Here is a 12,022-nt window from a genome sequence, read left to right on the forward strand (position 1 = left end):
ACTCGCAGCCCCCACTTGCTCCAGCTGGCATCACCTTTACACCCAGGCAGCAGCATGCCATTGCCCCCTGCACCTACCAGGTCTGCTGGTGCAGACTCCAGCCCCTTCCCACCTCCAGGAGGGCAGCAGCCCCACGCTGCTGCCAGCAGGGTCTGTGCACACATCACAGCCATCACAGAGCCCCGGCGCCAGCACCTGCACTGGGAGGGCAGGAGCGCCTGGGGCTGCCATGGCCAGGCTTCACTGTCGTGCTCTGGACCATTTGCACGGCCCAGCTGGTGCTGGAGTGCGTATTTTTGGCAGTGGCTGGGGAGGTTCCTCTGCAGCTGAGTGCAGCCAGCCAAGCTCGGCTGGCACGAGGCAGGGCTTTTCAAAACGCTCTGCGCTCCAATCGGAAAGCAGCCCAACGCTGCTCTTCTCAGAAAAGTGCTGCCCTTGTCCTCTTCTAATGAAAGCAAACTTGGTATTCAGCAGGAGCAGGCCAGAGCTATTTCAGACATGGAAGACAGCAGACACAAATCAATAGAAAAAAATAACTTCTTTTTATTTACAAAAAAAATCCAAATATTGGATGCTGTAAACAAAATTCACAATCTGTTCCCTCTAGAGTCTGTTTTCCATCAGCTCTTTTTCTGTCTGTGACAAAGCCTATAGTCAAAATGTTCCAAAAGAGCAATCCAAGGAGCAGTTTGCTGCAACAGGATGCCTTGCAGAAGGCAACAGTTGTAAGGAAATTTGAGGGAAAGCAAATCTGCACAGACTCCTACAGACTGCAGGAGCCTGCAGTGCCTTTAGCCAAGCTGTCTTGAAATTTGCAGGCTATTTTTTTTTTCTACTATTTATTTTGTTAGCAAACCACTATTACAACAGCAAAACAGTACACTGATTTTCTTTCTTGCAAAGGAAATACTCTGCATAAAGAAAACCATACAAAAGAATATATTCAAATAGGAACTGAATATGCAAATACCATTTTTCCTTTTCTGTGCAGTTTTATCTAACACACTTCATTTTCTCAGTTAAAAAAGCGCCTTTTTTGAACCGGTAGGAGCTTCTGATGTGATGCAAACCAAGCATTTAGTAAGAGCTGTTTAGAGGATTTGTGTGAAGGCCTTTGTGCAAGATAAAAAATACTTTAAGTGCAATACGAGAAACTAGAAAAATATCATCTTTTTGGTCTTCTAATTGCCCTTCTATTTTTAGCAGAAATGTTCTTGCATTTGAGAGGACAGCTACATCTAAGGAAAAAAAAAAATGAAGAAAAAAATCCCATTTAAAAGCTCTTGGTTGTTTCAGGATCGTTACATTTAACCAAGTTTAGCGCCCTGTTGGTTAGCAGGAAATTCAGCTGTGGCACAAACAGTTTTACTGTAATCAGGTCAATGTCTTTAATCAGTTCAGCTCTTTAAAAGGGGCACTGTCTTCTGTAGCACAAGCTCTAACCTTACAGCTGATTGGATGGGACAGATCAAGTCTACAAAGCAAGAACACGGTTGTTAACTTTAAAAGTACCAGTGTGCTGAAGAGGAGGGGAAAAAACAGTTAAAAAGAAGTCAGACTTTATGGAGGGAAAGGTGTGCAAACCACAGAAATAAACCAGCTTTGAAAAGGGGTTCTTATTTTACTCTTGGCTTGAACTCATGCCTTCTTCCCACCTCTAACACCAGGCACATTTTAAGCCACCAGTCACAAATAAAACAAAGCTCCACCAGTTCCACCACTTGATCATTAACATATGTAAAACAGATCTGGAATACCTATATAACATATATAAAAACATATTATATATGTATCAAAATGCAAATGCCAAAAGGTGCAGTTTAGCTCAGAGCCCTGCTGTATGCACTACAAGGTAACTAGCTGCTGTCAATCAAAAAAAAAAAAAAAAACCAACCCACAATAAGATTTGAGCTGAGAGGAAGTAATTCAAAACTTTCAAGCAATGGCAAAAATAAAGGGTCCTTCAAAGTAAAACAGCACTGTATCATGTATTATCAGCATTCTGTGGTTGTGGCACAGCTATAGATTCTCAAACCCTTTTAAAGAGAGGATGACTCATTTATTTGCTGCAAATAGTTGTGGGAGAGAAGACACAGCACACCACCAGCTGATCCTATTTCCCCAGCGCGCCCCTGGCTTCCGCTGGCGAGGCAGGAGAGGAGGAGAGGGAGCCCAGCGGAGCGCCCAGGCTGGAGGGAAACCGTGGGACAAGGAGCCAGCACCAAAGGAAGGCAACGGGGGACAAGCCTGCACGCCAAGGCCAGCAATGGCAAGGGACCAGCTTTGAGTTTCCTGAAGGACTGGCGGGGAAGGTGCTTCGGTAAACAAATCGGGTTCCTACTAAAGTGCCTGCAGAGCGAAAAGTACAAAGCGCGACAAAAATAGATGTACCTTGCTCTGTCCGTAGGGAAAACACACTGCCAGGACACGAGCCCTCTGCCTCTCTCTGCCCCTGACTCCAACGCCAGACCCTGCCTGTCACCAGGCAGGCCACAGACAGATTTCCTTCAAAAGCCTGAATTCCCTTTTTTTTCTTTTTTTTTTTTTTTTTTTCCCCCCCTCAGAAAGAAAAAGCAAAATATCAGAGTCAAGTGTCACTTAGTCATTAGGTTTTCAAAGCACAACAAAGAATTTAACACCTTCAGAGATGGCACTGAAGTGAAAACAGCAGCGGAGGTTGGTTGGTTTTTTCCCCCCTGCTGGTCTTTTGGGAGAGGAAATGAAAGTGAATAGCTATTGTTCCAATGTAAAGTGATTCCATTTAAATAAAGTACAGTACTAAAATTGTAAATGCAGTGTGACAACCAGATCAAAGATGTTTAATATTTGCATAAAAATATATATATATAATATATATATAAAATATAATTTTAAGCAATCGTGCAACACTCTTAAAAAGGGTTCATTTCACATTTGCTAAATTCTAGTGGTCCTGGAATGCATAATGCATTCTATTAAAAATACTCCTTTAAATATTAACAATTAGTGTTCAAATTACCAACTAATACAATATTCTTTAGCTGTCAGGGGGTTTAAATAAACCTATCTTTGATCCACGTTCCACTGAAATTACACATATGGAGGTATGCAGTCACAACATTAGTGGGTTAAATGTCAAAATGGCATTACAGTACAAAACAGTTAAAAAAATCAGCTAGTCATATGTTTCTCCATCTGTGGAATTATTATGGCTCACGAGCAACCCACTGAATTACTGTAATCCTTGTTCTTGCTACCAAAGACATTATCTGAATCCCACCTTAATCCTGACTGGTTCATTTACTCCAAATTTCTCAGGTGTGGGTTAAAATTTCACTGCAAGGTGCCCACTGTCCTATGACATCCTGTTGCAAACTGGAAAACAAGTAGTACTTTATTTAAACATTCCTTAATTGCTACATTTTCCTAGACCACATTAATATATATTGTGTGTGTATATATATAGATATACACCAATAGCATGTACATATATACACACACAAACATATATACACACATACACACACGTACCTAGGATAATAGCACACTGACAAAACATTAACTCTATACAGGTATTTGCCAAGGAAAAAAATAGGGCATTTCCTCCACCACTTATTCACAAGCTTATGGGTTGGTTTGCTTTTTTTTTTTTTTATCCTTGTGTCCCTGATAAAATAAAATGCATGGTTAAACCACAAAACTATATATTTTTTTCTCACTTCAAATTTTATGAAGGCATCAGGCACTTTTGATTACTATTGGTGTGTACAAATATAGGAACATCTCCTTTTACATATATATATATATATATATATATTTATATATATATACTCTACTGTATCTTCTTTGCTTGGATAACTTTTTTGTGAAATCTTTGGTCCTTAAGTATATACTTCTTGCCACAGCTGGTTTTCCAGCATTCTCACATTTCTAAAATGTGAGGCATGCACACAGCTGGAAATAATGGACTTTGTCATCGTACGTGTTTCTGTTTTTATAACTGTACCAATCCACTACTGTTCATTTGGAGCAAGCTGTTTCTGGTAAAGCATTCTAGTCAAGCAAGCTATACATTCTACACGGTCAATCCATAGACGGCACTTGCTGCAAGCCCCAAATGCAGTAATTCCAATATACAACTTTATTCAGCTTATCTCTGCTTTATGCCTCTAACTCTTAACTCCTGAATATATATAGAACTGTTTTTTGTGTAGTTTTTTTCTTTTGTTGTTTTTTTTTTTCGTTTGTTTTGTTTCTTTCATATTCTCCCTTTTGCAGATCCCATTCTAGAGTAAGAATAAAAATAAAAGAAAATAAGGCTTTCCCACCTTCTCTATGCCAAAGCTATGGGAGCAGATATTGCCAACCCATATTGTCATCAAGCATTCCTCCCTCACTTATTTCAGGAGAAGCTGGTTGCTTTTAATGACAGGCCTCTTGTGCTCTGGGGTAGGATCCAATTATTTTGGGGTTCTTTCTTGATCAAGCTCCCATTAATTATTAGAAGAACCACAAGCTTGTCCCAAGCTTGAAAAACTAGAGCAGATCATCATTGCACAAAACACCCCATTTCAGAGGGACCCGTCGCCCCTTCCTACATCATAGAAAAAAAGTTCTCTCCACGGGGTCTACTAATCTTGGCTCTTAATTACAGGGCAGCCAAGTAGAGTATGTGTGCTGCTGGCAAGGGAACACCGTCTGAACCTGGGCAATATAGTAATTGCTGAAGTTGGCATCTGCTACGTATGGGGCTGGCTGGTAATAGCAGGTGACATTGGCCACGTTGGGGATGATATTCTGCTCGGCTAGGACCCGGATGGCCAGCATGGTGATCAGATTCAGAGTCTGTCTCCTCTCATGTCCCATCAGGCACACTGTGCTCTCGTTCACCACACCGTGCAGGGTCATGAGATAGTCATACTTGCGGTCTTCTAATCCCACAAAGTGGTTCTGCAAGTAGGACTCCAGCTTTCTCTGCTGTTCGCCAATGTCTGAGAAGTCAATGAAAAACCTCGAACACATGTATCTCTGCAGGGATTTAATCTCAGATTCAGAGGCTGCCCTAAAGCCCCTTACCAAAAGGTTGCAGTACTTCAGAAGACCACCTCCTCTGATTTCTTCTGGGTTTCTGGTGGCAATTATCTTGTTGCAGAGGTGATCAAAGGCTTCCTGGAAATCCCCATAAACGCTCTCGCCAATGATAGTTGGGTGAAAAGTTTCAGTCATCGGATTCTCTGAGCACTCATAAAAAAGCAGCAGGGAGTCCAGCTTGATTTGAAAGGAATCGACACTGAATTCAAACTGCCGCCTCAGAGAGTCCACAAATTTCAGCTCCACATTTTTGCCACTGTTGTTGGACAGGGAGATAAGACTCCATCGGTCTGAATCATTGCAAACTTTTACCATTTTCTGCACATAAGCCTCCTATAATCAGAAAGACAAAACGAGCAAATCAAGACAAAGATCCAAGAAATTTCTTATACACTGCGTCTGTTCACCCCTTCCAAGCCCCCCCAATATTTGCATTTCATAAAAGATTTCATGGATCCTGCAGAGAATAAGTGCTTAATGTGAGAGCACGAAACCCAGTCACTGCAAGGGTATGACAGGGAAGGGTGTTCTGCTGGGATTGTGTCATGCAAGGGAAGCAAATAGCAACACTACTTTCTTCAGTCACTTCCAAATACATCTACAGACTAAGTCCATGGCACACCTGCCAAATACGCCTGCACTCATATGCAGAAGGTCACCACTACAATCTGATAAGAAATCTTATTTATTGGTTTTCACTTCTCTACTTCCCAAAAAACAAGTTAGCAAATGTTCATTCCCCTCAATCCTACCAGTGCAGGTTCCATAAACCAGTCTCATATTAAAAAGACAAGAAAAAAAAAAAATTAAAAAAAAACCTCTAAAAATCTGAAAGGATTTGGATTCAGCCTAATCAACTCAAGCAAAGTGTCTTCTAGAGGAGGGAACGTGCCTCCCCACTGGGGCACTTCGCACACCTGGAAGCATGCCTCGCAGACGGGGCTTCCTTCTTGCAGATGTGAAATCCATCTACGCTCCCCGCGCACCCGGGAGCCGGGGCCGGCACCCCGAGCTGCCGCCGAGCCGGGCTGGGAGAGAGATGTGCAGCGCCCGGCACACGCCCCAGGTAAAACAACGCTCCCGGCAAATCGGCCGGGAGGCAGAAAAAGCTAATTAATCCTGAAGAGCCCCCGTCAGGGCGCTGCACCGTAAACTCCTCCTCGGTTTTAAGCGCGGGTGAACAGATCGCTCGGGGCTGCCGCGGGCGCAGGGGTGCGGGGGAGCTGCAGCACTCCATCCCCGGGGGAAGGCGCCCGCTCCCGCAGCAGCGCTCGCACCTGCCCGCTCCGGGCGGCTGGGCAGAGGGCAGCTTTACCTTGAGAGTGAGAGGCGTGATCTTCTCCTTATTCACCCCCTCGGGTAAGAAATCCAAGAGGCAGTCCAAGACCACGTCCTTCACAGTCTGAAATTCGGCTTCTCCTTTGAGGTCGGCGCAGAAGATGAGGTCCAAGTCCTTGTAGCCCAGGCCGCTGTCCTGGTGGAGGACGTGGCTGGCGGCCGAGCCGTTCAGCCGCACGTCCCGCAGGCCGATGCCCTTCTCCTCCAGCCGGCTCCGCACCACCTTGACGATCTGGCGAGGCTGCATGGCGAGCGTGGGGAAGTTCCCGCGGCCGTGGATGGGGATGGTTTCGCTGAGGATGCGGTCCAGACGCTGCACTTGCTCCCAGCTCAGCACGTTGCAGTGCGCGCTCTCGCCGCCGTCCGCGGAACTCCCGCCGGCCTTCTCATCGTCTGCCATGGTGCGCGGCCGCCGCCTCCCCGGGCTGGATCCAGGCACCGCTCCGGCTCCCCGCCGGCCCCCGGCGCCTCTCTCTCTCCGCGCCTGGCAAAAGAGGAGGAAAAGCCGGTGGTCAGCAGCTGCGTGCACCCGGCGCCGAGCTCCGCTCCCCTGCGGCCGTCCCTTTCGGTGGGGGAGCGGGGGGACGGACACACCTACTGACTAGATTTAAAATAAATAAATAAATAAATAAATAAATGGAATGGGGGGTGGGGGCAGAAGGAGCCCCCCGGGGGCAGGTGGTGCTGCAGGAGAAGGGAAGGTGCCCGACCTGCGGCGCCGCTGCCGCGCCGCTCTCCGCGCTCCCGCCGGGGCAGAGGCCGCCCCGCGCCGCCCGAGAGGCCGCCCCGCTCGCTGCCGCCGCAGGCTGCCGCCGTCTCCGCAGCTTTCGTGGATCTGGCCGGGAAAGGTCCCCAGTAGTTTTTATACGGGGTTTCTCCGCGCTTCCGGGGCTCCGAGTCACGGCGCCCGCGTCCCGCCCCCTCTATCTGCATGGCCGGCCGCGGCGGTGCTCCCGGCCCGCCCACACCGCGCTCCGCGGCCGCACCGCCCCTCCGGGGGACCCGCGCAGCGCAGCGCAGCGCAGCGCAGCCCCCAGCAACAAGTGCACCGCGCTCCTGCCCCTCCCGCGCCGAGCTGCGCGCCCGGGGACACCCAGCTCCGCGCTGCCATTCATTCCCGCTTTTTAATTTTTTTTTCTTTTTTTTTTTCCTCTGCCTTTCTTCTCCCCACCCGCCCGCCCTCCCCCCGACATTCCCGGTCATCCCAGTCTCAGCCAAACTTCATACCAGAGCGACGGAATTTGGCAAGGGCCCCTCTCCGAGCAGATGCCGAGGATCCCGGGCCGTGAGGTTTGCGCCGCCGGGCTCCTGAGCGAGAGTTGCAGAGCCGGCTGCAGCAGCGCAGCGGCATCACGGCGAGCCTGCCCGGCCCCGGCCCGGCCCCTTCCCCCCTGCCCGCCCGCCCTCGCCGGCCAGGGGAGGAAAGAGACCGCTCGGAGACCGCGGAGGAGCCGGTGCCTTCCAGAGGAGCATCCTGCCTATAGAGTACAACTTGGGTAGCCGGGGAGCCGTAAAAATGACGTGGGAGACAAGCATTTTATATAAACATACCCATATATTTTATTTGCATTTTCTCTTAAATAACGATGAATGCGTCTGTTTGTTTTTCACCTGTTACGTACATAAACGCGCATACAGTTAGTATTGCCAATACATATAGCTACTATATGCGTATCGATAGTATTTAAATGCAGATACTATTTAAAACATATACGTGCTATTTAAAGCAGAGCGAGCGCACACGCGATGCCCGCAGCAGCTCCGCGCGGTGCAGACAGCGGGTTGCGCGGAAGGATGCGGTGCTGGGGGGACACGGGGGGGTCACGGACGGTGTTGCGTCACCGCTCGCAGCTCTGTGACGCGCGGCAGGAGAGGCAATGGGGGTGCGCGGCGCCGTGACGCGCGGCTCCCTCCGCCGAGCCCTTCGCCCAAAAGGGGGGGCGGTCGATTCAGCACGACGGGGCTTGCTGCACCATGCCCTCATTTTCACCCGCTCTGGGATGGGGTCGGGGCTGCGGGGCTGCTCGGAAGCCCGGCACGCCCCATCGCACCCCGCAGGGCGGGCGGGGGTCCCGGCGCGGCGCGCCCGCCCCGTCGGGGCGCTCCCGGCCGGCGCAGCGCGGGGCAAGGGCGCCCCCTGCGGGCTGCCGGGGGCGGGGGCGGCTCCATGCGATCCACGGCCCGCATTCCCGGGGCTGGTATCCACTGCCCATATTCCCGGGGTGCGATCCACGGCCCGCATTCCCGGGGATGGTATCCACTGCCCATATTCCCGGGGTGCGATCCACGGCCCGCATTCCCGGGGATGGTATCCACTGCCCATATTCCCGGGGCTGCGATCCACAGCGCGGTCGGCTCCGCGCTCCGAGCGCGCACCGGGCGGGGCGACTCCACCCTGTGCCCGCCGTGCGGCACCGCCGCCCCCGCCCCGTGCCGCTCGCGGGGCGGTAAAAGTGTTCGTGTAGCTCTATTATAGGAGAAAAAAATAAAAATAGAAAACTTTTCAAATCCCAATGTGTGCAAGTGACTGCAGCTTAACAGAAGAAGCAGAATATTGTACATCTGCCAGCCTATTGAATTTGCCAGCTTATTCCTTTATATGAAATAAATATTGTGACTAAGCGGCCTGCTGGCAGGGCAGTCTGTTGAGGGGAGCCTTTGGCTGGCTGCTGGGAGCTTGGGCCACTGGCTACTGCTGCTGCTCCCCCTGGGTGCAGGAACAGCATCTCCTCATGCTGGGCGTGCATCCCGAGAGGAGAGCGGCAAGCACTGCCCGTCTCCCCGCAGGGCTCCTCATGCCCATCCAGGTGACAGCCTGGAGCTCACAGGGTCCCTCCACGGGGGCTGCCTGCCGGCAGCACTGAGGCATCACTGCCCTCCCTGCGCAGTTAGGAAACCCGGGGAGGTTAAAGCATAACCCCATTCCCAGACTGGCATCACTCAGGTGAACCACAGTTCACTAGGGCACATGATTTAACCTTTCAAAAGGGGTAACTAGCACCCTATTTATAAGCAAATTATCATTATCAGCAATCAGCCGGATTACTGATTTCTAGAGCAAGGACAAAGATCAGACTTGGAGGCTCATCCCATATTAAGCAAGGCCGGCTCCAAGAAACTGAAACAACTTCCTGTCTGCGAGTAACCAACATTTCATTTAACTTGTGTTTCTCAGCATGTTGCAATGAAATTTTAGCAGTATTGTGAATACTGCAGAATGTAGTACCAGCGCATTTACACTGGCCGGTAGGATTTAATGCTATTTTATGTGGATCTTGTTTTCATTTCCCCATGAAGTGTGACTTTTGACCTCTCTTAAGTTGCTATCACTTGCCCACTTAAAAAGAAAAATGGGCAAAAGTTCATCGTGGATAACACTGATTTGCTAGAGGCAAGGTGAATGCGTCTCAGAAGGAAGACCTTTACACTGCTGGGTTTTGCTAAAGGAAAAAGGGCTAGCCAAGCCTACTCACCTCACCCTCCCTTTCTCAGTGTAAGCACCTGCAAATCACCTCCCACTCATCTGAAAGAAGAGAGGAAATAGTTTCCAGTCAGAATCGCTCCATTTACGTTTTTTCAGTTCAGAAATGTGCAAGGGATATTAATCATTGCACTCTTTGTATAGATTAGGTATTGTTTGCACTGCTGTGCAATCCTTTTCACTTCTCTTCCCCTAATTAATGCACACCAGATAAAGGGTATTTTACATATATTTTTTAATAGAAGAAGAGGAATAAATAGAAGAGAAATAGAACTCTATCAGTGCAGGAGTTGACCTAGGGTATATATGCACTATGGATTTTTTGCTCTTCTTTCCTACTTGAATGTAAAAGCCCACATCACTTTAAATCAGTAGACATCATTAAGAACTGTAGCAAGAAATTGAATTAGGGTAAATTACGTTATGAGAAATCTAGAAATACTTGTATGAGTTACAGAGATTATTCTAATTATGGCTGATACTGGTAACGCTGCTGTTAATAAAAGCATTAATTAATCTCATGAACACGCTCTGTTCCTTTAATGACAAACTTACTTTTGGAAGGAAAAGGTGGGGGTTTTTAAATTGTCAATGTGAGCAGTAATTCTTTGACAGAATTTTGATTGTATTACTCACTGGGGTTGTTTGTGCTGCCCAAGCAATTAGTAGGAAGGCAAGATGTGTGATGTGAATCATGTCTTTCTGTATGTTTGCACAATATTTTTCAATTAGTCCCTTCGTTTCATACTCTCAGTCCTGCTCTGGGACAAATTAAAATTAATAGCAACAAATGTGTTTCTCGTGTATGCATTTGTGTATATTTGCCTAAATATAGTCCTCAGTGTGAGCTCTTCATTCAGCTTGGCCATGAAGCAGAGAGTGTACTCTCCAGGTGAGCCCTGCTGAATTTAGGAATTTAAGTATTTTATTGACTGAACTACATCAACTGTGACTGTAATGTTGTTCTGCCTCCCTTCTGCCCAGGACGTGGTGCCTAAAACAGGAACATGCTCTTTCTGGCAGAGAAAAAGAGCCAGAAACTGTGACTCTTCGTCTGTGCCTGGTCTAGGAATTGGCTCTCGTTTGGTGCCCAGCAGGAGCAAAACTTCCAGTTTAGTTTTTTCCAAGAGGAGCTGAGTTTGTGTGACAGAGCTGCTTTGCCAACACTGCCAACATATGTTGCCTCCAGACAGTTAGGGGATTCACTTCTGAGCAGGAGCACTACTTCAATCCAAAAACTAGTGTTGACTCAGACAGAGGTGTTTGTTTTTGTTCAAAAACTAACAAACATCAATACTGCTACCTATTTCTATGCATTAAAAGCAGCAGATTGGTTTGACAGGAGCAAAGAAGTCTAAGAAGTCAAAAAAACAGCCTCAGAAGGAGTTCAGAAAAAAAAAATGATATAATTTTATCACAGTTGTGTCCTGAGAAGCTTTGTAATGTCATTCTTTCTTTTGTTTTTTTCTAATCTTCCTATTAAAAGCAGTTATCCCTATTGGAGACACAACAGGTACCATCATGATGATTTTCCCTACATCCTTTGGACAATGTTAAAAATGCAAATAGGTGTTCAGAATCACAAAAAAGCAGTAGTCTGTAGCAAGATGGACATTGGGAGCCACGCTTCCCAGGTGGCTGAATGTGCAGTGTCTAGAGTGGATGAGCAGGCTGTGCCAGGGAGCCCTGGGCCCCTCGGCAGCCCTGGCTGCATGGGAATGCTGGCAGCTGCACAGGGATACAGCAGTGCTGTACAGCAGCTTCCCACCCAGCCTGGCACAGCTTTCTGCCCCTGCTCAAAGGGCCTTAGCACAGCTGGCTTGCCCTGTCTCACACAGAGGCCAGCGGCAACTCAAACACTAAAAACGAGATCTTGACCTAAATTTTTTTTCTCTGTTGAGATGGAAAGACATTGCTGGGCAGCAGTCACCGGAAAAGTTCTTTATGTTATTCACTGTGTTGCTACACGATTATCTTGCTGGAAACAGCAGCTATAGGACTGAAGAATATTCATAGCTGCTCTCCACCCAGATAGCACGTGAATGTATCCAGTCAGCTCCAGATACCAAATTTCTGGAGAATGCAGGCTGCTGTACCCTTTTCCCTCCCTCCTCATCACTCCATGTGCAGCAG

At 48.0% G+C, this 12,022-nt stretch overlaps 1 protein-coding gene across 2 annotated transcripts; it reads right to left on the bottom strand.

Annotated features, from left to right (window-relative positions):
• Positions 1-519: 519 nt before the first annotated feature.
• On the bottom strand, positions 520-7,721 carry TENT5A (terminal nucleotidyltransferase 5A). Of its 2 annotated transcripts, none has more exons than XM_056487939.1 (3): positions 7,636-7,721; positions 6,386-6,892; positions 520-5,403 (listed from the first exon to the last, which is right to left on the bottom strand). In XM_056487939.1, the coding sequence occupies exons 2-3, from the start codon at positions 6,806-6,808 to the stop codon at positions 4,624-4,626; spliced, it is 1,203 nt and encodes a 400-aa protein (XP_056343914.1). In that variant the 5' UTR covers positions 6,809-6,892; positions 7,636-7,721; the 3' UTR covers positions 520-4,623. The 2 variants fall into 2 exon arrangements, with proteins under 2 accessions (XP_056343914.1, XP_056343915.1); XM_056487940.1 differs by lacking the exon at positions 7,636-7,721 and adding an exon at positions 7,119-7,125.
• Between the last annotated feature and the right edge of the window lie 4,301 nt (positions 7,722-12,022).

The sequence above is a fragment of the Oenanthe melanoleuca genome, chromosome 3, assembly GCF_029582105.1.
Source record: "Oenanthe melanoleuca isolate GR-GAL-2019-014 chromosome 3, OMel1.0, whole genome shotgun sequence".
Lineage (NCBI taxonomy): Eukaryota > Metazoa > Chordata > Aves > Passeriformes > Muscicapidae > Oenanthe > Oenanthe melanoleuca.